This window comes from Puma concolor, chromosome E4 (assembly GCF_028749965.1).
Source record: "Puma concolor isolate L17-30 chromosome E4, mPumCon1.1.hap2, whole genome shotgun sequence".
In the NCBI taxonomy this organism is placed as follows: domain Eukaryota; kingdom Metazoa; phylum Chordata; class Mammalia; order Carnivora; family Felidae; genus Puma; species Puma concolor.
The window spans coordinates 53,899,544-53,924,569 of record NC_141683.1 but is presented as its reverse complement, the minus strand read 5'-3'; the positions used below and the strand labels follow the sequence as shown (position 1 = coordinate 53,924,569).

The window sequence follows — 25,026 nt, the reverse complement described above, 5'->3', positions numbered from 1 at the left end:
ATGGTTTTTTTTTGTTTCTTTACCTGTAAAATCAATGTCAATGTTATTTGAGAACAGGCACTATGTCTGAGTCTTCATTTTACTCCTAGTACTTGGCACATAGTAGGCACTCAGTAAATACTTGGGTATCAGGAAATAGTGTAATGGGCACAGTGTTTCATATAATGTGCCTTTTTACTCAGTTTGGTTATTTAAAATTATCATTTGTGAAAATTCTAAGTAAAATAGCATATCAATTACATCAGTGTATTTGATAGGTGTATTGGGGTGCATGTGCTTCTTTGAATCAGCATTTTGTATCCTTTGGATAAATACCTAGTAGTGCAATTAAGCAATAGCCAAATTATGGAAGCACCCCAAATGCCCATCGAGTGATGAGTGGATAAAGAAGATGTGGTGTATATACATAATGGAATACTATTAGGTGATGTAAAAGAATGAAATCTTGCCATTTGCAACAACATGGATGGAACTAGAGTATATTATGGTAAGTGAAATACGTCAGAGAAAGATAAGTATCATATGATTTTACTCGTGGAATTTGAGAGACACAATACGTGAACATAGGGAAAGGGAAGGAAAAATAAGATAAAAACAGAGACAGAGGCAAACATAAGAGACTCTTAAATACAGAGAACAAAATGAGGGTTGCTGTGAAGGAAGTGAGTACGGGGATGAGTGAATGGGTGAGGGGCATGAAGGAGGGCACTTTTTGGGATGAGCACTGGGTGTCATGTGTAAGAGATGAATCACAGAGTTCTACCCCTGGAGCCAAGACTATACTGTATGTTAACTAACTTGAATTTAAATAAAAAAAAAATACACCTTGATAAAAATATAAATGCATCCATGATTGAGTAGGATTTGTAGTAGAAATATCAGCTTATAATGCAAAATGGTTTTGGGTACAAGAAAAGCCGAACAAAAACCAAGGCCACTTTCTATATAGCTGGTTTAAATACTAGAGGCTCTGATTGTGGTTTTTTTGTAAACTTCTCAGCTTTTATCATCTCTTTTGTCACCTTTCTCTCCAACTGGCTTCCTTTATGGTCATAAAGTAGTTAGCAGAAATTGGTAAGTAAGGCCAGGCAATTTGTTGATGGCTGGTGGCAGAGACAAAGGCTCTCTTCTTTACCTATTGAACAAAAGTTGTGAGTTTCACTCAGTTGAACCAGTTTATAGTAGTTAGGGAATCACATGAACTAATAGGCCTTGGTTACATTCAAATCCCTCAATAAGTCACACTGACAGTCAAGATGAGATTATCTTGATTGGCTTAGAACCAGTGATCCATTTCTGAATGTTGGTGTGGTGTAAGTATAGATACAGGCCAGAGTGGTACACAGTGTGGCTATGATGGCCCTAAATTACATTGTACACAAAATTTATTCCTAGTGAATCAAATATTGAAATGTGAAAAATAAACCTATAAGAAGAAAATATTGGAGACTATTTTGTGATTGGGTAGGAAAAGCCATGTCATAAAATACAGTTTTATTTTAATACACAAAAACCTAAATCTTCTGAAAGAGAATGGTACCATAATAAATGTGTTTTTTTTTTTTTGCTTTGACCTGCATTAACTAAATTGTTAGGTAACACATTTTAACACTAAAAAAGAAAGATACTCATATATCATAATCATGGGGTTTCCTCCAAATGGACCATTAATGTTAGGCACCCCAAATTGCAAGTTTTTGTGTTTTTTTTTTTTTAACCTGTCCCACTGGTACATCCTCAACCATTTTATATAATACATACAGCTTAATGACAGGGTAGGAGAAGATATTTATAATGTGTTGGGGGTCTTTAATAAAACCCTCTGATTTGGTGACTCACTATGAATACTTCTAGGTCTCAACATATAGTCATACAGCTAGAAGTAAGAACAAGAGAATTTAAGGTAAACATTTATGTATTTTAATTAAAAATGTAGGATTGGAAATAAACCTTAAAAAGCATTAATTTTTCTTGATGAAGGGAACATGAAAGATGATATTACTTACTATGCTTTGCTTTGCTTTACCTTTTGAATTTCTTGAGTCTTTCTACCCCTTCCAAAAAAATTAAAGCATACTGATATCACATTTATATAATTATTTTTTGGTTAATATATTAATCAAAAGGAAGGAATACCTTTTATCTGCTAATGTAGCTCTGATGGGTTGTTGGAATTTTAATTATTCTTTTTTTTTTTTTTTCAACGTTTATTTATTTTTGGGACAGAGAGAGACAGAGCATGAACGGGGGAGGGGCAGAGAGAGGGAGACACAGAATCGGAAACAGGCTCCAGGCTCTGAGCCATCAGCCCAGAGCCTGACGCGGGGCTCGAACTCCCGGACCGCGAGATCGTGACCTGGCTGAAGTCGGACGCCTAACCGACTGCGCCACCCAGGCGCCCCGTAATTTTAATTATTCTTTACAGTGGCTTATGATTCTTAGTTCTGAGTATATTTGATAGGGACCATGTATTGTGTGCTCTTTTTGTGTTCTCAACACCCCTTACACTAAATACATTTTTAGAAAGATCTCAGTGGATAAGAAGAAATTTCCTTTGCTTTACAAGTAGGTTTTTAGTATTCTTTTCTAGTTACATATTTTTAGTTTTATTTTCAATAAAGAGACATGTTATGCTCTGAATGTTCTTCTCCTCAGAATCCATGTTGAAATTCTAACCCTCAAAGCGATGATATTAGGAGGTAGGAAGTGATTAGGGTCATGAGAGTGGAACCCTCATGATTGGGCTTAGTGCCCTTATGAAAGAGACCCCAGAAAGCTAGCTTGTCCCTTCCACCTCTGAGGACACAGTGAAAAGATGCTGTCTGTGACCCAGAAAGTGGGCTCCCACCAGATGCCAAGTCTGCCAGTACCTTGATCCTGGTCCTCCTGGCATTTAGAACTGTGAGAAGTAAATGTCTACTGTTTATAAACCACCCAGTCTGTGGTATTTTGTTATAGCAGCCTGAACAGACTAAGATGAGACATTTCAGCTGCCTTTTCCTAGCTGCAGTCAACACAGTTTTTGCTTACAGAATTACTGTGGTTGGTTTAAAATGACACATAACTTCAGTGGCAAGGAACTGTATCTAGAAAGTATCTAGATTTAAATGGCCTAGAGTGAATATTAAAGGTATATTGTTTTTCAGTTATAAAACCAGATAGATGAAAGCTTTTGTTTCAATATCATGATAACTTGTTGGTTTTTGTCATGTGATGATCTTATATACTGGCTGCTTGGATGCAAATCTAATAGGAAATTTTTGCTAGTTAAAATTTTTTTTAATGTTTTATTTTTGAGAGAGGGGGAGAGAGAGCGCGAGCATGAGTGGGGGAGGGGCAGAGAGAGAGGGAGACAAAGAATCTGAAGCAGGCTCCAGGTTCTGAGCTCTCGGCACAGAGCCTGATGTGGGGCTGAACCCACGAACGGTGTGATCATGATCTGTGCGAAGTTGGCTGCTTAAACCAACTGACCACCCAGGTGCCCCAACAGGTCTAGGTTTTAATGATATACCACTTCTTGTATACTGTGAAGATCTTCCATTTCTTTTCTTACAGACTTTATGCTTTTGTTGTCATTCATTTTGCTTGCACATGTTATAAATTCTACAAAATGCTAATTTTTACACCCCCCCTCCTTTTTTTTTTTTTTTTTTTTTAACACAAGGGAGGCTTACTGAATACATCTCAAGGGAGCAGCAGGCAGGACAGTGAAGGGGAGAGTATCTAATTTTTACTTTGAATAATCTGTTATATTTTAAAGAAGTTAAAAAGCAAAGAAGTCTTGCCCTCATGTTTTTAACTTCTGAGGCTCTTCAGTTTTCCTCTAGTATCATTATTCTTTATCCCAAGGAACTTCTTTAATATTTTTTTCTTTTGTAATTTAGAATCTGCTGTTATAGCCACCCAGGGAATATTTCATTTCAGATCTTGCATTTTTTAGCTTTAGAATTCCTTTTGGTCTTTTGTCTTTCATTTTTCTGTCTATTTTGTTAGGTATTTTTCTTTACATCCTGTATCATATTTATAATAGTTATTTAAAGGCCTTGTCTGCTTATTTTGTCTTTTTTTTGGATCAATTTCTGTACTGTTTTTCTCTACTTGGGGTTTACACAGGTATATGAATCTGAATTATACAGATTAGTACAATATTTTTTTCAGAAAGGTTTTTGTCCCTTTTTTTGTTTTTTGGGGTTTTTTTGGTATGACTCCAACTATATGTAAGTTAGACCATATGAACTACTTTATCTGTCATGTTCATCAGTTACTGGAATATGATTTAATCATAGGATCTTGCAAATAATTGTTTCATGAGTGCTTGCTAAATTAACAAAAAATTCACAGAATAATAAGTCTAGTAAACATACTAGCATCCAGCTTTAACATGTGTTTGTGTTTTTTTTATTTATCCCTTTTGAAATATAGCACGTTGAACTGATTCAAAAGAGGGAAAAACATGTTTCAGTGATTGAAGAACATGGTAGATGAAATAAATCATTTTGAATGGCTTTAGTTTCTCAGTAGAAGAAAAGTAGGCAATGAGGTTGCATGTTTCATTATGATATTTGGGAGCTGGAGTGGGGAGGTTGGGAATGGCTTTTGTGAATTATTTATTAAAGTCCTATAGGTGGAATTGTGGTAATGAGGATTTGAGCATGGTGCAGAGATCTAGTTTGGGTGAGACAGGCATGCTTAATTTTGTGTACAATGGATATGGGTAATGGGAAAAAGTAGAGACTAGCTGAATATGGGTTTTAGGTGTGGATGGAAAGAGTGGCAATTTAATAGTTTAAGAGGTTTAAGAGGTTTAAGAGGGAGTTTAATAGTGTCTGATACATGCAGACGGATACTCTGACCACAGTTGGGCCTTTGCTGCAAGCTGTGCTTAGAATTAAAGAGAACGACTTTATCTTATTTACTTTTTTAAGAAACTCATCAATGGGGAGGGGAGAATTGAGGGAGGCAATCATAGGATCATTATTTTGATGAAGCAGTTTCCATTGGAATACTTGCATAGTTCATAGAAGCCAGCAAGCTAGGAAGGGTTAAACATGGGGCTTGCTTTGTTATTGGTATGAGATGTGTCCTCATAATATTGTTTACCTTTGCTTTGGAAGTTAGGCTTCTTAATAAATTGGGTGCCATGCAGGACCATTACAGCCAAGACAAACTTATAACTGATTTTAGCTTTATTTAATCCTCATTAATTTTAGGCTACTTCACACTGCCTTTAGTGTAGTTTTTTTTTTTTGCTTTCTTGTTCTATATCATTTGAACTCTGCTTTTGATTTTTTAAAATAAAAATTTTAAATTTCTTTCTTTTTCTCTAAAAAAAGTTGTAGCTAAGTAAGTTAATACTTTGAGAGACTTGAAAGTACAAAAATTCCATAACTCTGATTTCAGATGTAGGATAAACATCAAAAGAAGTGAAAACACAGACCTAAATTTTGTTTGCAGTTTTTCGTTTGTTTTTGGGCAGTAGGTGAAATTATACTGTGAAGTTTTTCATTAACCTTTTGAGTGTGTGTGTGTGTGTGTGTGTGTGTGTGTGTGTGTGTGTGTGTTTTCTTCAGAAATTTCTACACCCAGACCATCTTCTCTAAGTGGATTACCTGAAGAAGATAGTGTTTTATTTAACAAACTGACCTACTTGGGATGTATGAAGGTTTCTTCCCCACGTAATGAAGTGGAAGCTTTACGGGCAATGGCAACTATGAAATCTTCGAGTCAGCACCCCTTTCCTGTTACTCTTTATGTGCCAAATGTTCCAGAAGGTTCTGTGAGGTAAGCTCTAGTCTTTTTTAAATTCCCCTAGACATGCATGAAATTTTTTGTGTGGTAGTGATGATGTTAACGTCATAAATCAGGCCTAGGCCTTACTGTGAATTTACTTTTACTCTGCAGACATGAAAAGTAAATATGTTTAGGATTACACCATGTTGCTTATTTACAAGAGGCTTTTACAAAATTATGCTTAGAGTATTATGAATGGAAATAGAACTTTAAAAATACCTATAATTTGTGTTTCTTTATTCAGAAGGAATTTAAAACCTGCCTTCATCTTGTCATGTAACTTTTGAACTCTGGTTCAAAAATCAGAGTTTTTGGTGAAGCTGCATATCTTACACTTTTTACATCAGACTAGGAAGAAGCAAAATGGCTTTTTCTCTTATGCTTAAGTAGGAATAAGAATTGAATGTAAATCAGATAATGTTGTTCTACACTCAGTGGCCTCCAGTCACACTTGTGATTATATTCAAAATCCTTACCATGTCTGGCCACTGATAAACTACTGCTTTGACCTGGTTTTTTACGTCTCTCATCTCTCCTTCCCTCCTTTCTCTTGCTTTCTCACTATGTTCACTCACTACATTCTGGTCATGGTAGCTTTTTTGTTCTTTCTCAAACACTGTCATGATTCCTACCTCAGGACCTTTGCATATTGTCTTTCCTTTGCCTAAACAATCTTTTCTTGGTTTCCCAGTGGCTTTTTTTTTTTAAACTTCTTTACAGTTTCATCTCAAACATCTTATCAAAAGAAGCCGCCTTTGATTGGATTATGTAACTATTCGTCTTTTCCCCCTTATTGGACCTTTTTTTTTTTTTTTTTTTTTTTTCCCTTCATAGCACTTTCTCTGACTTGGTATTGTACATACATTTGTTTCTTGGTTTATCATCTAACTTCCTCACTGGAATATAAGGTCCATACAAGGAGATTACTTGTATTTTTCTCTGCTTTAACTTTGGTGTCTTGAGCAGTATCTGGTTCATAGCAGGTTTTCAGGAAATGTTTGCTGAATAAACAAATAAAATGAAAGTCTTAGGAATTAGGTTGAGTGTATCATGAACCTGTAATATTCTCAGAAATCCAGTTTAATCTTTTTTCAAACTCTTCCTGAAATACCTCATTCTTTAAGGTTTAGAATGTGAAAAAGTGAAGGGGCGCCTGGGTGGTTCAGTTGGTTGAGTGTCTGACTTCGGCTCAGGTCATGATCTCACGGTCCGTGAGTTCGAGCCCCACGTCGGGCTCTGTGCTGTCAGTTCAGAGCCTGGAGCTTGCTTCGGATTCTGTGTCTCCCTCTCTCTCCCCCTCCCCCACTCACACTCTGTCAATCTCTGCCTGTCAAAAATGAATAAATGTTAAAAAAAAAAAAAGAAATACGCAAATGGTTGCAATTAACAACAAAAACAAATTTTTAGAAGTCAGTATTATAATTTGGACATTAGCTTTAAGACATACACTATGCAGAACAAACAGAAAATTGAATCATTAAGGAAATGAAAAGGAAAAGAGGGGCGCCTGGGGGCTCAGTTGATCAAGCGTCCAACTCTTGGTTTCAGCTCAGGTCAGGATCGCGCGGGTTCGTGAGTTTGAGTCCTGCACTGGGCTCTGCACTGACAGTGCAGAGCCTGCTTGGGATTCTCTCCCTCTCTCTCTGCCTCTCCCCCACTCATGCTCTGTCTCTCTCTATCCAAAAATGAATGAACGTTAAACAAAAAAATTAAATGCATAGGGGCACTTGTACCCCAATGTTTATAGCAGCACTCTCAACAATAGCCAAATTATGGAAAGAGCCTAAATGTCCATCAGCTGATGAATGGATAAAGAAATTGTGGTTTATATACACAATGGAATACTATGTAGCAATGAGAAAGAATGAAATGTGGCCTTTTGTAGCAACGTGGATGGAACTGGAGAGTGTTATGCTAAGTGAAATAAGTCATACAGAGAAAGACAGATACCGTATGTTTTCACTCTTATGTGGATCCTGAGAAACTTAACAGAAGACCATGGGGGAGGGGAAGGAAAAAAAAAAAAGGGAGAGAGCCAAACCATAACAGACTCTTAAAAACTGAGAATAAACTGAGGGTTGATGGGGGTGGAAGGGAGCAGGGGTAATGGGTGATGGGCATTGAGGAGGGCACCTGTTGGGATGAGCACTGGGTGTTGTATGGAAACCAGTTTGACAGTAAATTTCATATCAAAATAAATAAATAAATAAATAAATAAATAAATAAATAAATAAATAAAAGAAAAAATAAATAAAAAATAAAAATTATTTCTTTATTTTCTGTTGTTTTAATTAAATGATCCCTTTAAACTGGGACATGTTCACAGAAGAAAACAGATCAAAGAGAAATAAAATTCAGGTAGAACAAAAAAAATTAAAATAATAAAAAAAAGAATGAAAAAGTGTTAGCTTAGTTCTAAGTACTAAAATAATAGCAATATAAATTTATAATGTTTGGTAAAAATGCTTTGAATTTTTCAGGAAAGGGTTTTGTAGATATATTATTTGTATGATATATCTTAGAAAATGGCAGACTGCCTTTTAAAGTCATATTTTTATTTTTCAAAGTGCCAAACACACCTTGACAAAAGACTTAGTGTTTTGACTTGCCTCTCTCTTCCTATTGGGTACTCCTTGGTTTCACAATTGGGGAGATTTTGATGTGGTCTTGAGATTTTAGATCAATCTAGGGCTAAGGGTTTATATAGGGAAAGTCAGAATTATTTGCTTCTAAATCCCACAAACTGCTTTTACTTTCTTAAATTCTTTTATTAAGTTCAACTTTGTAACCACTCTGACCTTTTATGCTTTGGGGTAAGAGGGGTCTTGGTCTAGCAATGACGTAGGTGTTGGATAAACTTACTGTTGTAAATAGAAACTTTGTAGGTCTGGTCTGTGCTATTGTGTAGTAGCATTCTTTTTGACATAGAAACCATTTGGGGATGGCTAGAAAAGGCTAGCATTTGGGGATGAGTGACGGATTTGATCAGGCAGTATATATTGGCTTTGGGAGTAAATGAGTTGGATCACAGAAAATATAGAAATGAGGTAATTGTCAAAAAAAGGTGAGGAATTTGTGTATGTGCGTGTATATACATAGATACATATAGCAAAATATGGTATTTGTTTTAACCAGTTTATTTTATTTAAAATATTTTATTTAAATTATTATTATATTTTATAACCAGGTTATTTTTATGATTTTAAGATGATTATGTTCATGTTATTAGTATAGTAAAACTGCTTGCCTTTGCTTTGTTCTTTGCTATTTAATATGTTATCTTATTTTTCATCACTGTTCTGTAGAATTATAGACCAATCCAGCAATGTGGAGATAGCTTCTTTTCCAATCTACAAGGTGTTATTCTGTGCACGTGGACATGATGGGACAACAGAGAGCAATTGTGTTGCATTTACAGAGAGTTCCCATGGTTCAGAAGAATTTCAGATACATGTTTTCTCCTGTGAAATTAAAGAGGCAGTAAGTATAATATATTGTAGCAATTTGCTATCAAGATGAATTAGGGTAATATTTTTGAACCCTACTCTCACTGTCCTATAAGTTAGTATGTATCACCATATACTCTATTATGTAAATTTGGAGTAGATTTCTAAAGAGAACATTAGTATTTGTAATGGCATAGGGGCGCCTGGGTGGCTCTGTTGGTTGAGCATCCGACTCTTGATTTGGGCTCAGGTCATGATCTCATGGTTCATCAGTTCGAGCCCCACATCAGGCTCCATGCTGACAGTGTGGAGCCTGCTTGGGACTGTCTCTCTCAACACCTCTTTGCTCCTCCCCTGCTCTCTCTCTATCTTAAAATAAGTAAACATTAAAAAAAAATTGTAATGGCTGAGAACTCAATACGGAAAGCTTAACCTGATAACTGTGTATTAAAGTGGTGTTGTATGTGGGACACACTCAATTTAACAGATGTAACAGAAAAATCCTGCTTGGTGAGCTCTCCTCCTACCCTACTATGGTACTAATTGCTCAGACCTAGAAGGGCCTCTTTTATTATTTTTCCCAAGTTGATTGGTCCATGTGACTTTCTAAACATGTTTCCTCTGCCGGGACTGATAGTTATATATTGGTTTCACTTAGATATTGGATTAAGGTTGTTTCCTAGATCTGTGTGGTTTTCACTGGTGATTATTTGTTATGTTCATTTACTCAGAGGATGGCTTTTGCTCTGTGGAACTGGCCTAATTAAAAATACAAATCTCGCATACAGCAGGAATATCAACCTGTAGTTCTTTGAAGATACTAGTTAACTTTCCTTTAGCAATTATTAACTGGTGGTTTATTCTGAGACTGGAGAAGTAGTTCAGAATCAAATGGTTGTCAAATACATGGAGAAATTGCCTTCTTTTCTGTATTTGTTGGATTCTCCCCAAATTAAAAATAGGTTGCACTTAAAAAAATTCCAGTACAGTTAACATACAGTGTTATATAAGTTTCAGGTGTAATTAGGTTGTACTTTTAGAACTTTACTGCTTACAACCATTTTAAAGGCATTGATAAATGGGTTTGGATGGGCAAATCTCAGCTGTGTTTGTTTTTGGAAATAAAAATTGTCAGCAGGAAATGCTAAAAGCAGCTACTCTATTTTCTGTTTGCCATGAAACATAAATAAACCATTGTATTAATGGGATTTCTGAGAGTTTATTTCTGACCACAACATGGCAGAGGTGTATTTCTGTGTGTTTGATACTAATCATGAGGAATATCTCAGTTCTCTTTTTAAATACATTTTATTTACACTAAAATGAACATGCATAGACACATAATTTAGATTGTAGCCATACAAGTTCTGTGCCAGAACCCATGGCCTGTATAAGAAATTCCAAGTTTGTTTTTTAAAAAGTATTTCTAGGGGCGCCTGGGTGGCGCAGTCGGTTAAGCGTCCGACTTCAGCCAGGTCACGATCTCGCGGTCCGTGAGTTCGAGCCCCGCGTCAGGCTCTGGGCTGATGGCTCGGAGCCTGGAGCCTGTTTCTGATTCTGTGTCTCCCTCTCTCTCTGCCCCTCCCCCGTTCATGCTCTGTCTCTCTCTGTCCCAAAAAAATAAATAAACGTTAAAAAAAAAAATTAAAAAAAAAAATAAAAAGTATTTCTGAACCTGTTTCATGCCCACATTTCTGTATTTATGTGTATACTGACTGCTTGGTCAAAGGTGTGATAGAGTGAGTGAGTACAGGTGTGCCTGGCACTTAGGAGGCAGGGAACATAAATATGTTGACAGAATATGAATGTGTTTGTGAAGGAAGGGGCCTATTTCTAACCTTACAACTCCACTAGAGGAGTGGTGGGGAAGCAGTGGGCAGAGTCCTGGCCTTTCATCCTGGCGGCATTTAACACACCTGTGTGATTTCTGGGTGATTGGCACTCAACAGCGAGGAAATGAACTTGGAAGACTTGGAGAACCTGTTGCTTGGAGAGGTGGAAACACTGCTGCAGAAGGAAATTGAAAGGGACCTGGCTTGCAAGCATTTTTCATAATTGTGACGGTATGAAACTCTTTTTGGATTGTGGCATCTTGTTTATGGGTGGGGGAACAGTGTGTCATTTTTGAGAGCTTTAACAGTGGATAAGCAGCGGACAAAGCTGTGGGGAATTCTCAACCCGACCATTTTGGATATGGTATTAAATAGTATTAATTGAGAGGGTATTTGGTACATTGCAGATTGTGGGAAAGTGATGTCCACGTATTATTTAATTTTTTTTTAAGAGTACATTTTTGCAAGTGTTCCATTATGAGACATTGGTGGTAAAATTCATTCTCTGAAGGAGAAATACATGACAGTTGTCATTAAACTTTATTATGAGAACTATTGCTAAATGAAAACTAACCCAGAATAAATGTGGAGGCTATGCAAGGAACTGTGCTAATAAGCCTTTTCTTGATACTCTAAAATCTCCATGATATAGATAGTATTTATTTTGACTAGTGGTCTTGTGCTCCTCTTTGCCTGGAACAGTTCTAGTTTATGTCTGTTGTCCAGGTATGTTATTAATAGCACTCCATCTTATTCTCAGAAGACTTCTGGTTTGATTAATGAATTGTAGGGTTACCGCTTATTTATCTCAAGGCTAAGAGAACAGACAACAGAGCTGGGTTTTAAATGGAAGTCTCTGACCCTGAAATACCCATATTATTTTCAATGACAACTTTCCTGTTACTTAAATATTGTAAAAAGCAAGTGTGGATTTTTCTTTTCATTATGCTTTATAAAGGTATCTGTTGCTCATATAGCTCACGTTCCAGCCACCTTTGAGTTTTACCCATGCCTTTTACAGAAGATGTCCAACATCTTCCTCTTTCCCTTCAAAAATAATTACCTATTTTAATGAATCTCAGGTCTTTAGTTGCATTTACTTATCTGGTTATCTGGTTCCCAGGTTTCGTGTTCTGTGGTGAAGGCACAACTTCAGCCCTTACTTTTTGGGACCTTGTTAATGGGCACAAACAGTTGGCAAAGATAGTTCAGGAAAAGTGACAGATATTCTTATTGGCTAAATATGTGCTGTGCAGCAGTGTCACTAACTTGCTTGTTTTCCATGGTTTGCAGAATCCTGGATGAGATCTGAAGTGGTTTGTCAGTTAAAGGCAAGAAGACGACATCTTCTCAAGCAGGAGTAGTGACATGGCTGCCACTACCAACTGTCCCTGTGATGCTCTTATTTCGCTGTAAAATCCCATAAGCAGCAGGCACCGATAGTGTTAGGGGGAATCCAGTGAAGGTCACAGCTCTGTTGGACCTGTGACATAAGGATTAGGTGTTCCCGCAGGAGGGGTAGGTTACATTTGACTCGATGACCCTGGATATTCGTCTGTACCACTCTGCTGGAGTGCATCTTGATAACCTGTGGCAAAAGAGTTGGGGAATCTGACCAGAGATATATTGATGCCACTGATTTTGTGTAGGGAAAATGATGTGCTATGTTTCTGCTTAAGAATTACAGACAAAACAAAATATCTGAAAACATAGTGGAAAAAAGCCAGGGAGGCACATATCCTTGTTGCATCTTTATGGATACATTGTATAAAACTTTAAAATATATTTTTAAAAGGCTTAGTTGATTCTCTTTAAGAATTTAGTATGTCATTCTCACAATTTTTCTCAAAGCAGATTTGATGTTTGTATGTTTTAAAATACTTAACACTATTACTAGCAATTCTCAGTGTTACATTTTAGAAGCATGGTTATTATCTGGCATTAAAGGCATTTTAGAGGTATTTCATGGTAAATACGAAGGGTATGATTGGGAAAATCTTCATTCTTTTTTTTTTTTTTTCCTAAGCTTTCTCAGGATTTTGTTTTTTTAATTTTATTTTTAAAAGTTTATTTTTTTTTTTTATTTTTTTATTTTTTAAATTTTTTTTTTCAACGTTTATTTTTATTTTTGGGACAGAGAGAGACAGAGCATGAATGGGGGAGGGGTAGAGAGAGAGGGAGACATAGAATCGGAAACAGGCTCCAGGCTCTGAGCCATCAGCCCAGAGCCTGACGCGGGGCTCGAACTCACAGACCGCGAGATCGTGACCTGGCTGAAGCCGGACGCTTAACCGACTGCGCCACCCAGGCGCCCCTAAAAGTTTATTTTTGAGTGAGGGAGGGTCACAGAGAGAGGGGAGAGAGAGAATCACAAGCAGGCTCCTAACTGCTAGCACAGAGCCTGATGTGGGGCTGGAACTCACAAAACTGTGAGACCATGACCTGAGCTGAAACCACCAGTTGGATGCTCAACCAGATGAGCCACCTAGGCACCCCAGGATCTTCATTCATAATGCATTTAAAAAAAATATTTGCTTATTTAAGTAATCTCTACACCCAGTGTGGGGCTTGAACTCATGACCCCGAGACCGAGAGTTGCATGCTTTCCTGACTGAGCCAGCCAGGTGCCCCTGCACTGTTTTTTGTTGTGGGGGGGTGGGGGCGTGGTTGCTCAAATGCCACTCTATTAAGGAAACCTTATTCCATGTATGGGAAATTATTTCTAAACATGTATTTATTGAGATGGCATTTTAGCAAAATGCCTTAATTTGGAAATTAATCCTGAAATTGTTACTAGTGTTTTCCATTAATAAATTTCTATACTTTTTTTAAAAGATTCTTGTTTGATATGCTTCTTATTTTAGCTCCTTTCAGTGAGTAATATATTTGAATAATTTCTTTTTAAAAATTTCACACATTTCTCTCAGGGTGTCTTATAGAATGATTTTTCTTACATCTGTTTCTTGGGTGAACATTTTCTTAACATATGGTATTTTTGACAGAGTCTGCTCTCTTTCCCCAATGTTAATGAAAAGGCTTTATCTTGGAAAAAGTGGCTGTGTCATTTAAGTAAATACCTTTTTGTTTAATAGCAATTTTTTTGGAGTATTCACATGTAATACATATTTGAGAATTTGGAAAATACTGAAATAAAGAAGAAAATAGAAGTTACTCAAAATTCCACCAGAGTTAAGATTTTGGCGTATCTCCTTTCCACATCCACATGTGCTCTCCTCCCACCTCTTCATAGAAATCAGCAACCACAGCAGACCCTTTTGTGTTTAATTAGTACTTTCTGTGGGTATAGCCTTCTGGGAAAAAATTATACTGTATTATTTGTCAATAAGCCATTGCCTCCTGCAAAGAATACACTTATTCTAGATTATTTGTGTGTATGTTAAATAGTGTGACATGTATAGAAATGTTTGCCATGGTGTACGTTGTTAGTATTCTTCTTTTGTTTATTTTTGAGAGAGAGCATGAGCAAGGGAGGGGCAGAGAGAGAGAGGGAGACACAGAATCTGAAGCAGGCTGACAGCTCAGAGCCTGACATGGGGCTCGAACCCACAAACTATTAGATCATTACCTGAACCGAAGTTGGATGCTTAACCAACTGAGCCACCCAAGTGCCCCTTTAATATTCTTTTCATGATGTTATTGGTTACTCAATTTGTCTCAATAACTGTAGATATTGATAACCATTGTTCCTGAAGATACTGTACCTCACCAGTCCTTGGATCACCATTCCAGCTTATTCACAGACTCTAGAATTCACAAATGATTTTAACCTTGTTGTTGGAAGTAGCAGCTTGTAAGACACGGACAAGATGTAATGTGGTTTGATCGCTGTCAGTGTACTGCTATGTCCTTCTCCAAAAAGAGAAAAGTGTAGTCTTATTTTTTCCTTTCATAATTCTCTAGTACGTTGGCTCAGTCCCATACATTTAATAACCTTTTTTTAAAGTTTATTTATTTATTTATTTATTTATTTATTTAGAGAGAGAGAGAGAGAGAGAGAGAGAGAGAGAGAGAGAGAATCCCAAGCAGGCTCTGCAATATCAGTGTGGAGCTTGATGCGGGGTTCAGACTCATGAACCATGAGATCATGACCTGAGCAGAGATCAAGAGTCAGATGCTTAACTGACTGAACCACCCAGGCATCTCTTAATAACCTTTTTAAAGAGAAATTCCTGAGCTTTGCCATCTACTTGAGAATTTGCCAAGTTCCCTTGACATTTTTGGTGCGGCCAAAGATTAAGACATGAAATAGAAGGAGATATGAGAGAGGAGAAAGAAGAATAAATATGGTTGGGATTTGACTCAACTGATGTATCAATAATTATCTATAGGCATTCCCCTATATTTACATATAATGCTTTCTTAAAAATATGCTGAAGTTGAATGTGTAAAAAGTAAACAATAGACTTCACATTTTATTTGAGGTTAGGATGTGGGGAGTACTCAACTAAAAGTAGTTTAAAGTTTCTGTTTATACTTTGCCTTGAGACATATTCTTCGGTGACTTATTTCTAGGGTGTTGTTTGATTCTGTTTTCTTCTTTAACACTTAAGTTATTGAGCTAAATCAAGTAAGTATCCACTTGAGGCTAAATATTTCTGCTTTTGGCTTACCTAATGATTCCTTCTCACCCACCCTAAGCACATTCAACTTACACGCACTGGACTGTAAGCACCATGTTCACTGCCGTATTCTCCAGCACCTAGAATAATACAATGTCTACAGAGGGCACCCCCAAAATATTTATTGAACGAATGTGTGAATTCATCATCTTAATTGTATAAAATTTGAGGCCTACAGTTCTTATTTATATCAGTCCTTTGTTTTGTTGTTTTTACTCACGTAAAATTATAATGGGATAACATACTAAGATATTTAAATATTTTTGTTAAGTACTGTGGTACAAACGTGATACTACTGCTGGATGTGAACTTTAAAAGTGTGGAAGTCAGTTAATTTAAGAAACTTAATTTGGCAATGGAAAGGCAGTTTAGGATGTAACTATTGGTTCATAGGTCTAAGTGTGGCAATTGGAAGTTTGAGAACCACTTATTTTTGAGTGTGATAGACTGTATGAGAAAAGGTAGAATACATGGATACAACAAAAATAGAAAAATGAGGAAAGACCCCATACTTCTAAGAAATGCTATTGGTGGAAGTGCTCTCATTTCAAGCAAATAACAAAATATTAAGAGTTTTAAGCTAACACAATTCAGTGAATAATTTGAATTCCCTTTATCTAAAGGGAAGGATTTGTTCATGTTTGGAGAAGTCTCTTGTATCTCTCAGTGTGAGCTTATGACCTCTGTTAAGCTCTTCTTCATCGTGGTTTCATTGTTCAACCTATGGTGACCTGAGAGATTTGGAAGTTCTTTTGTGCTTCAAGTTTACAATTTTGAGATGGTGTGATGCTACTTTTGGAACCAAGGAAGAGAATAGCTTCTGTAAGTGTGGGATTTAGAGGACTTCTCCACTTTAGGGAAAGAGTATAAGCCATTGACATATATTTTTTATAGTATTCACCAGGGTGGCTTAATGCTAATAAAAGAAATCATTTCAACTGGGAATTCTGCAATGCATTTATAACACAGCATCACTGTGATAACACTCGAAACTCTTTTAATCATGTTACCATGTTTGCTTATTGCTAAAACCAGTATTTATTTCATTTTTAAAATATTTTTTTTAATGTTTATTTTTGAGAGAGAGGACAGGAGTGGGGGGAAGGAGCAGAGAGAGAATGAGACACAGAATCTGAAGCAGACCAGGCTCTGAGCTGTCAGCGCAGAGCCTGATGCACAGCTCAAACTCACGAACCATGAGATCATGACCTGAGTCAAAGTTGGACGTTTAACTGACTGAGCCACCCAGGAACGCCAGTATTTACTTCATTTTGTGCTTCAGTGTCTAGCCCACTGAAGCCAAGGGAAGTGAGAAGAGAAATTGCACTTAGAGAACTTAGACTAAAACCTTGTTTGTGTGTGTTCTTTGGGAATATTTAGATGCCAGCACCATTCTTAGGATTACCTTAGGATTCATTTGTTGCAATATAGTATATTTTGAGGCCTAGAAACATCTATAAATAAATAGAGCTCCTTTTGTGAACTTCAGTTAATTAAACATCTTTATTACCAGGTTTAAATGCTAAAGTTGAAGAAACAAACTATATTTGTAAATTAAATGTTATATATTACGTATAATATATAAACATATAAATACAAGCTTATGTAAATATAAGCAAACTATATAAAATGTTTTGTATTATATATAATACATGTAAACATTTGCATATATGTGTATATGTATATGCTTAGACTATATCTGCTAAAGTAAATTGTGACCATGGAAAGGAATAGATTCAAAAATTAGGAGAGAGGGGTATCAAAATGCAGTTAAAGCTTTTGCCTAATGGTATCTCCATTTTTATTCTTTTAGGTAAGCAGAATTTTATATAGTTTCTGTACAGCATTCAAACGTTCTTCCAGACAAGTGTCTGATGTTAAAGACTCAGTTATTCCTACCCCTGACAGTGACGTGTTTACCTTCAGTGTCTCCTTGGAGGTAAAAGAAGATGATGGAAAAGGAAACTTTAGGTGAGGTTATTTGGGAAGAATAAAAGTTGGTATTGTGCCTGAAATATAGTATTGGCTAACATAAAGCTTCCAGAGGCTATACAATGTTGGTATAAAGCTTTAAAATGATAAAAAGAAATATTTGGCAGGTGAATGAATGTTTCATTATTCTCATGCTTTCAGATACTTTATGTAAAATATTTTCTCCATATTTATGAATAGTGATATTATAGAAAATTGTAGTAAAATAATAATAAAAAGCTATACTTTTGTCAACCACAATCACTTTTAATACTTGATTTATTCCCTTTGTTTATTTCTAAGGGGTATTTTTATACAGTTGTATATACACAGGTTTTTTTTTTCTTTTAACTTTATTATGTAAGAATTTTTCCATTAAAATGTTCTTAATTAAAATCATTTTTAATAGTACCAATAATATATTGGGTGGTTTGATCATCATTTAACCATTTTATTCTATTGTATATTTAGAATGTTTTTCTCCTGTTCACAGATAGACAGGTGATAGGATATAGTTATGCTCTTTAACAGCCACTTATGTGCCTTTAATTCTTTAAAAAAAAATTTTTTTTTAACGTTTATTTATTTTTGAGACAGAGAGAGACAGAGCATGAACAGGGGAGGGGCAGAGAGAGAGGGAGACACAGAATCTGAAACAGGCTCCAGGCTCTGAGCTGTCAGCACAGAGCCCGACGCGGGGCTCTAACTCACGGACCGTGAGATCATGACCTGAGCCGAAGTCGGACGCTTGACCGACCAAGCCACCCAGGCGCCCCTATGTGCCTTTAATTCTAATAAGAATTGTTAGGTAGAAGAGGGTGGGTGATGGGTACTGAGGAGGGCACCTTTTGGGATGAGCACTGGGTGTTGTATGGAAACCAATTTGACAATAAATTTCATATATAAAAAAAAAAAAAAAAAAAAAAAAGAATTGTTAGGTAGAGTTTTTTGTCTTTTTTTTTTTTTTTAAATTTTTTTTTTTTCAACGTTTATTTATTTTTGGGACAGAGAGAGACAGAGCATGAATGGGGGAGGGGTAGAGAGAGAGGGAGACATAGAATCGGAAACAGGCTCCAGGCTCTGAGCCATCAGCCCAGAGCCTGACGCGGGGCTCGAACTCACAGACTGCGAGATCGTGACCTGGCTGAAGCCGGACGCTTAACCGACTGCGCCACCCAGGCGCCCCTGTCTTTTTTTTTTTTTAATAGATATAGAAATTGAGTCTTAGATAAATTGCTCAAGGTATTTTTTTCTTTTCAGATAAGATCATGTATCTATATCTGTCTCCCCCCACCCCCCAACCGTGTGTGTGTGTGTGTGTGTGTGTGTGTGTGTGTGTGTGTGTGTGTGTGTGTATTTAAGTTCAAGTTAGTTAACATACACTGTAGTATTGGTTTCAGGAGTAGAATTCAGTGATTCATCTCTTACATATAACACCCAGTGCTCATCCCAACAAGTGCCCTCCTTAATGCCAATCACCCATTTAGCCCATTCCCTCCCCCCCCCCCCCCCGCCCCCAGCAACCCTCAGTTTGTTCTCTATAGTTAGAGAGTCTCTTTTGGTTTGTCTCTGTTTTTATCTTATTTTTCCTTCCCATCACCCATCTAGCCCATCCCTCACCCAACTCCCTCCATCAACCCTCAGTCTGTTCTCTATCCTTAAGGCTCTTATAATTTGCTTCCCTCTCTCTCTTTTTGCCCTTCCCATATGTTCATCTGTTTTGTTTCTTAAATTCCACATATGAGTGAAATCATGATATTTAAGATAATCTATATTTTAGACACTTAGATTGTCTTAATGAATTCTTAAGAATAGTCAGTCTGGTATAGATGCTGGAGAGGATATGGAGAAATGGGAGCCCTCTTGCACTGTCGGTGGGAATGCACACTGGTGCAGCCACTCTGGAAAACCGTGTGGAGGTTCCTCAAAAAATTAAAAATAGAACTACCCTACGACCTAGCAGTGGTACTGCTAGGAGTTTACCCAAGGGATACAGGAGTGCTGATGCACAGGGGCACATGTACCCCAATGTTTATAGCAGCACTTTGAGCAATAGCCAAATTATGGAAAGAGGCTAAATGTCCATCAACTGATGAATGGATAAAGAAGATGTGGTTTATATATACAATGGAATACTACTTGTCAATGAGAAAGAATGGAATCTGGCCATTTGCAGCAATGTGGATGGAACTGGAGGGTATTATGCTAAGTGAAATAAGTTAGGCAGAGAAAGACAGACATCATATGTTTTCACTCATATGTGGATCCTGAGAAACTTAACAGAAGACCATGGGGGAGGAGAAGGGGAAAAAAGAAAGTTATAGAGAGGGAGGGAGGCAAACCATAAGAGACTCTTAAATACTGAGAACAAATTGAGGGTTGGTGGGGGGTGGGGGAGAGGGGAAAGTGGGTGATGGGCATTGAGGAGGGCACCTTTTGGGATGAGCACTGGGTATTGTATGGAAACTAATATATATATAGATATAGATATCTATGTCTATATCTATATATCTATATCTATAGAATAGTCAGTATGGCTGAGGCTAGAATTTAAGTTGCCCCTGATCCATAGCTCTTTTTCCATCTCTTATTTATATTTACTTGAGTTTGTATGTTACAGTTATCTCAAATTGTAGATGTTTTAAAGTAAGCTCTTCTCACTTTGTTTGCCTTGGGTTTCAGTGTGTTAAAGGCTCTTACAACCACACAACCAGCTAAACCAGAATAGTGAGTCTTAAAAAATAATTAAATAAGCTATATTCCTAAATTTGTTAAATTTAGAAACTAAAGTTGAAATGATGTCATTTAAAGAATCTTGGATTTTAACCTTTGTTAAGTAAAATATAAGGCTCTTATAAATCCAATTTAGAAATTAATTACTGACTTTGTTTTGCTGACTATAACATTGGTAGTTAGCTACTCGGGCAAGATGAGTTTAGCACACCTTAAGAATAAGGGTGCTGGAATTCTAAACTTGCAGTAGATTATTTTATTGTGGTGTTGTACTGATAATTTCTGTTCTTTTTGCATATTTCAGTCCTGTGCCTAAGGATAGAGAGAAATTTTATTTCAAGTTAAAACAAGGAATAGAGAAGAAGGTGGTAATTACAGTGCAGCAACTTTCTAACAAAGAATTAGCTATTGAAAGGTAAGCAGCTTGCTCCTAAATGCTACCAAAAACTTGTATTGACATTGCTGTTGTGTTTCAAGAGACATACTGTTGAATCTCTCAGCTTTATTACTTGCTGTGTCTTTTCACCATACTTCAGTTTCTCCGTGTAAAAATGAGAATGAGAGTCATAATGCTTTACCCACTTCAATAAGTTAAATGTAACTGGTTTATTGAAAGTCTCAGTTGATGGGAGTACCTGGGTGGCTCAGTTGGTTAAGCTTCCGACTTTGGCTCGGGTCATGATCTCATGGTTTATGGATTTGAGCCCTGCATCAGGCTCTCTGCTGTCAGCTGAGAGCCTGCTTCAGATCCTCTGTCTCCTCTCTCTCTGCTCTTTCCCCTTTCTCATTCTCTCTCTCTCAAAATAAATAAACATTTAAAAGATGGTTAAAATGGTAAATTAAAAAAAAAATCGCAGTTGATGGGGGAAATAAACATGATTCCCCCCCCGTGCCAGTAATAACTACTTCAGCTCTGTTTGGTCATATCCCTTTTTCCTGCTGTCCCTTATTTACATGTAGGACAAATACCTTAAATTCTCAATCATCTCTGATAATTAAAAAGTACATTTAGTTATTGGACTTTCAGGGGCTTAAGAAAAATAGATACATATCTTTTAAATATATAAGTGTACACACAGACACACACATATACACACACAAATTGTGTGTGCATTTACATATTTTATGTATATATTTGAACATGTAAAAACAAAACAAAATCTTGTAGGACAAAAGGTCCTATAAACAAAGAATAACAAATGATAGTTGTAGAAAAAGTATTTGTACTGTAGATGACAGATGAAGGCTAATGTCTATAATATACATAAATTTCTTAATTTGTAAAAAAAAAAAAAAAATAAAAAGCAAGAATCAACAAATCACAGGAAAGCTATTCACATGGCTAACAAACATATGTATGTAAAGATGTCCCAATTCACGAATAGAGAGGGAAATGAAATTAAGGTAGCAGTAAGATACCACATTGGCAAAAAGAACACACCAGGCTGGTGGGAATATGGGGGAAGGGGTAAAGTGTGTATCTATCCCCTTTTTGAGAAACAACCTGGCAACATCTATAAAAGTAAACAAAACAAAACCCAAATCTATAGTTGCATGCATCAGTCTCCATTCTAGGGAATATTCCATTAAAAATAAAAGTACCACTGTCGAAGGACATATTTCTGAGGGTGTTTATTACAGCCCTTTTTATGGTGATAAAAAGCCAGAAACAAAAACAAATGCCTATTCACTTGGTTTCTAGAAGTGGGAGCAATTGGTGACAGTCATAAGAGAAAGAAAAGCCTCTTCATCAAGATTGCTGTAGACTCTGACTCCTCCCTCCCCATCTGTAGACTAGGATGAAGGCGGGAGCCAGTTGAGGTGCTGGCTGTTGGGATCATGGTCACCGCTGTCCCTCTCAAGTGTAGGAGAAGGTGTCTGGCCCCCAATTATCTGCAGCTTTCTTTAGAATGTCAGGAATTTAGCTGTGCTTTGTTCCCATCCTTGGGTTTAACTGCTGGTATCCAGATAACAGGAAAAGTTCTGCTGTATAATTCTCTCTTATAGTTGTCATCTTTTTTCCTTTCTTAGTGGTAATAAAAAAATAATTTTGAGTCATAAAAGTTCATGAAACATAGCTAAAGATTAAAGGTATTATTGACTTTGAATATTTTAGTCCTAAAAGAATGATGATGAGAATGTGTTGTTGTTAACAGTAGCTCTAGCAATGTTTGAATCTTTTTATTTGGAAGTATGCAATTTCAAACTTCTAGAACAGTTAAAAAAAAAAATGGTACAGAGAACATCTGTGTACTCTGCTTAGAATCATCTCTTGGTAACATTTTGCCCCATTTGCTCTGCACCCACTTTCTCAATCTCTCAATCTCTCTCCTCGCTGTCTCTCAATCTTTCCCTACCTACCTACCTACCTACCTACAGACAGACCCACATTATTGTTTTTCTGAACAATTTTATTCCTATATAATTCCTTAGGAAATGAGTATTTCCTAAAAATAAGGATACGGATATCTATTATATAAGTGCATTATTTGTAGCAACTTCTATAAATTTAGCATTCCTAGAATACTTTTTTAAATTTAGCATTCATACAATACTTACTTATATGTTTTAGAGAGGAGGGAGGGGGAGGGAGAGAACACAAGTAGGGGAGGGCCAGACAGAGAGGGACAGCGAGAAATCCAGAGCAGGCTCCACACTGACAGCGTGGAGCCCTATGTGGGGCTTGAACTCACTGTGAAACCATGACCTAAGCTGAAACCGAGAGTCAGACGCTTAACTGACTGAGCCATCCAGGTGCCCCATATACAATGCTTTGTCTTTAACCTACCATTTGTCTCCAGTTTTGTCACTTATCTCAGTAGCGTCCTTTTTTCCTCCAGCTCAGGATTTACACTAGGGTCAGATATTGCATTTAGTTGCCATATGTCTTTGGCTTTCATTAATGTGGTAATATTTCCACAGCCTTTCTGTGTTGCTTATGACATGGAATTTTTGAAGAATACATCCATTTTCCCACTTTTTAATGTAACATTACTAATTTGGGGTTTATCTAATATTACCTTGTGATTAGATCCAGATTACTTCTTGCTCCATAGGTGATATTGTCTCCTTCATAGTGGATTGCATTTGGAGGTGCCTGATAACTATCTGTCCCTCCCTAGTGATGTTAATTTTGGTTGCGAAAATGTGATTGTGAAAATATCTGATTTCTCCACTGTAATTCCCCTTTTTCTCCCCCCTTGCAACAAATAAGCAGTCTGTAGGGAGATGAATGAAAATATCCTGCTTCTCATAAACATTTTCTTAAGTTAACATTCATTCAAATTCTTGTCTGATCTTATTTTTACTGTGAGGAATGCAAAATTAGAACTTTCAATCTCCTGCACCTTCTTGGTAGTTTAGCAGTCAGCCCTAGGCATTCTAATGTAAGCCAAAGATCTCCCTTCTCTTCCACTTATTTATCTGTTTGTTATTGGTATAGACTCTTGGATTTCTCTCCTCCCCCCTGCAGTGCTTTATAATTCACTACAGAACTTAATTATCTTGGTGATCATTGTCCAGAATTTGCCTATGTCTTTACCTTTCCGGCGTAATAAAAGGCAGCTTTCCATTTAATAAGTTTGTACTAACACAGGCAAAGAAGTATTAGGTGTTGAGTAATTTAACTCTTAATAATCATTATTAAAAATCTTGGAGTTTTATGGTGAAATGGTATGTTCTGTCTCTGCTATAGAGGCCTGTGCCCTGCTTGTTGTGTTAGGCAGTCCTTCCTTTTCCCAATGAGAAACTCTCAAGTTTGGTCAACTTGAGTATAGAAACATTGATGATTATAGGTAAAATAGTTGAATGCCTGCTTATAATGTTTTCTTCATTAGCTTAATTAAACATTTACACATGCTTTCTAAATATATTATGCAAAATAATAACTTAGAAATGGGGCATTTTGCCCACTCTCATATTCGTAAGACAATTTCATTCAGACTGAATAATCTTCAACATCGATTTCTTCATCATCATGCTTTTTGAGTAATTTTAAGGGATTTTTACAGAGCACATTATCTCAAGTTCTGCTTAAGTTGTTTGAGATAAGCCCTTTTTTTGATCAGTATGTATTGCTCTTATTAGATATTTGGGGTGCTTGGGTGCATCAGTCGGTTAAGCATCTGACTCTTGATTTCAGCTCAGGTCATGGTCTCACAGTTTGTGGGATCAAGCCCCATGTCAAGCTCCATTCTGGCAGTGTGGAACCTGTTTGCGATTCTTTCTCCCTCTTTCTGTGTTCCCCCCCACTTGAGCTCTCTCTCAAAATGAATAAACATTAAAAAAAAAAAAAGAAATTTTACCTAAGCCACAAGTGCCCGTTTGTATAGAATTAGGAATTAAAAACAAAACAACTACTGGGACCTTATGAAGATAAAAAGCTTCTGCACAGCAAAGGAAACAACCAACAAAACTAAAAGGCAACCAACGGAATGGGAAAAGATATTTGCAAATGACATAACGGACAAAGGGCTAGTATCCAAAATCTATAAAGAGCTCACCAAACTGCACACCAGAAAAGCAGATAACCCAGTGAAGAAATGGGCAGAAAACATGAACAGACACTTCTCTAAAGAAGACATCCGGATGGCCAACAGGCACATGAAAAGATGT

At 36.7% G+C, this 25,026-nt stretch overlaps 1 protein-coding gene across 5 annotated transcripts in view; it reads left to right on the top strand.

Annotated features, from left to right (window-relative positions):
• Positions 1-25,026, top strand: part of RABGAP1L (RAB GTPase activating protein 1 like) — a 779,355-nt gene that overhangs the window by 68,458 nt on the left and 685,871 nt on the right. For 4 of the 5 annotated variants that reach the window (XM_086693120.1, XM_086693117.1, XM_086693118.1 and 1 more), the window contains 4 exons: positions 5,571-5,781; positions 9,096-9,270; positions 17,522-17,679; positions 20,717-20,827. In XM_086693120.1, coding sequence (XP_086549246.1) covers positions 5,571-5,781; positions 9,096-9,270; positions 17,522-17,679; positions 20,717-20,827 — 655 coding nt within the window. Of the gene's footprint in view, positions 1-5,570; positions 5,782-9,095; positions 9,271-17,521; positions 17,680-20,716; positions 20,828-25,026 lie in introns of those variants that run through there. The other variant, XM_086693121.1, reaches the window with a different exon arrangement.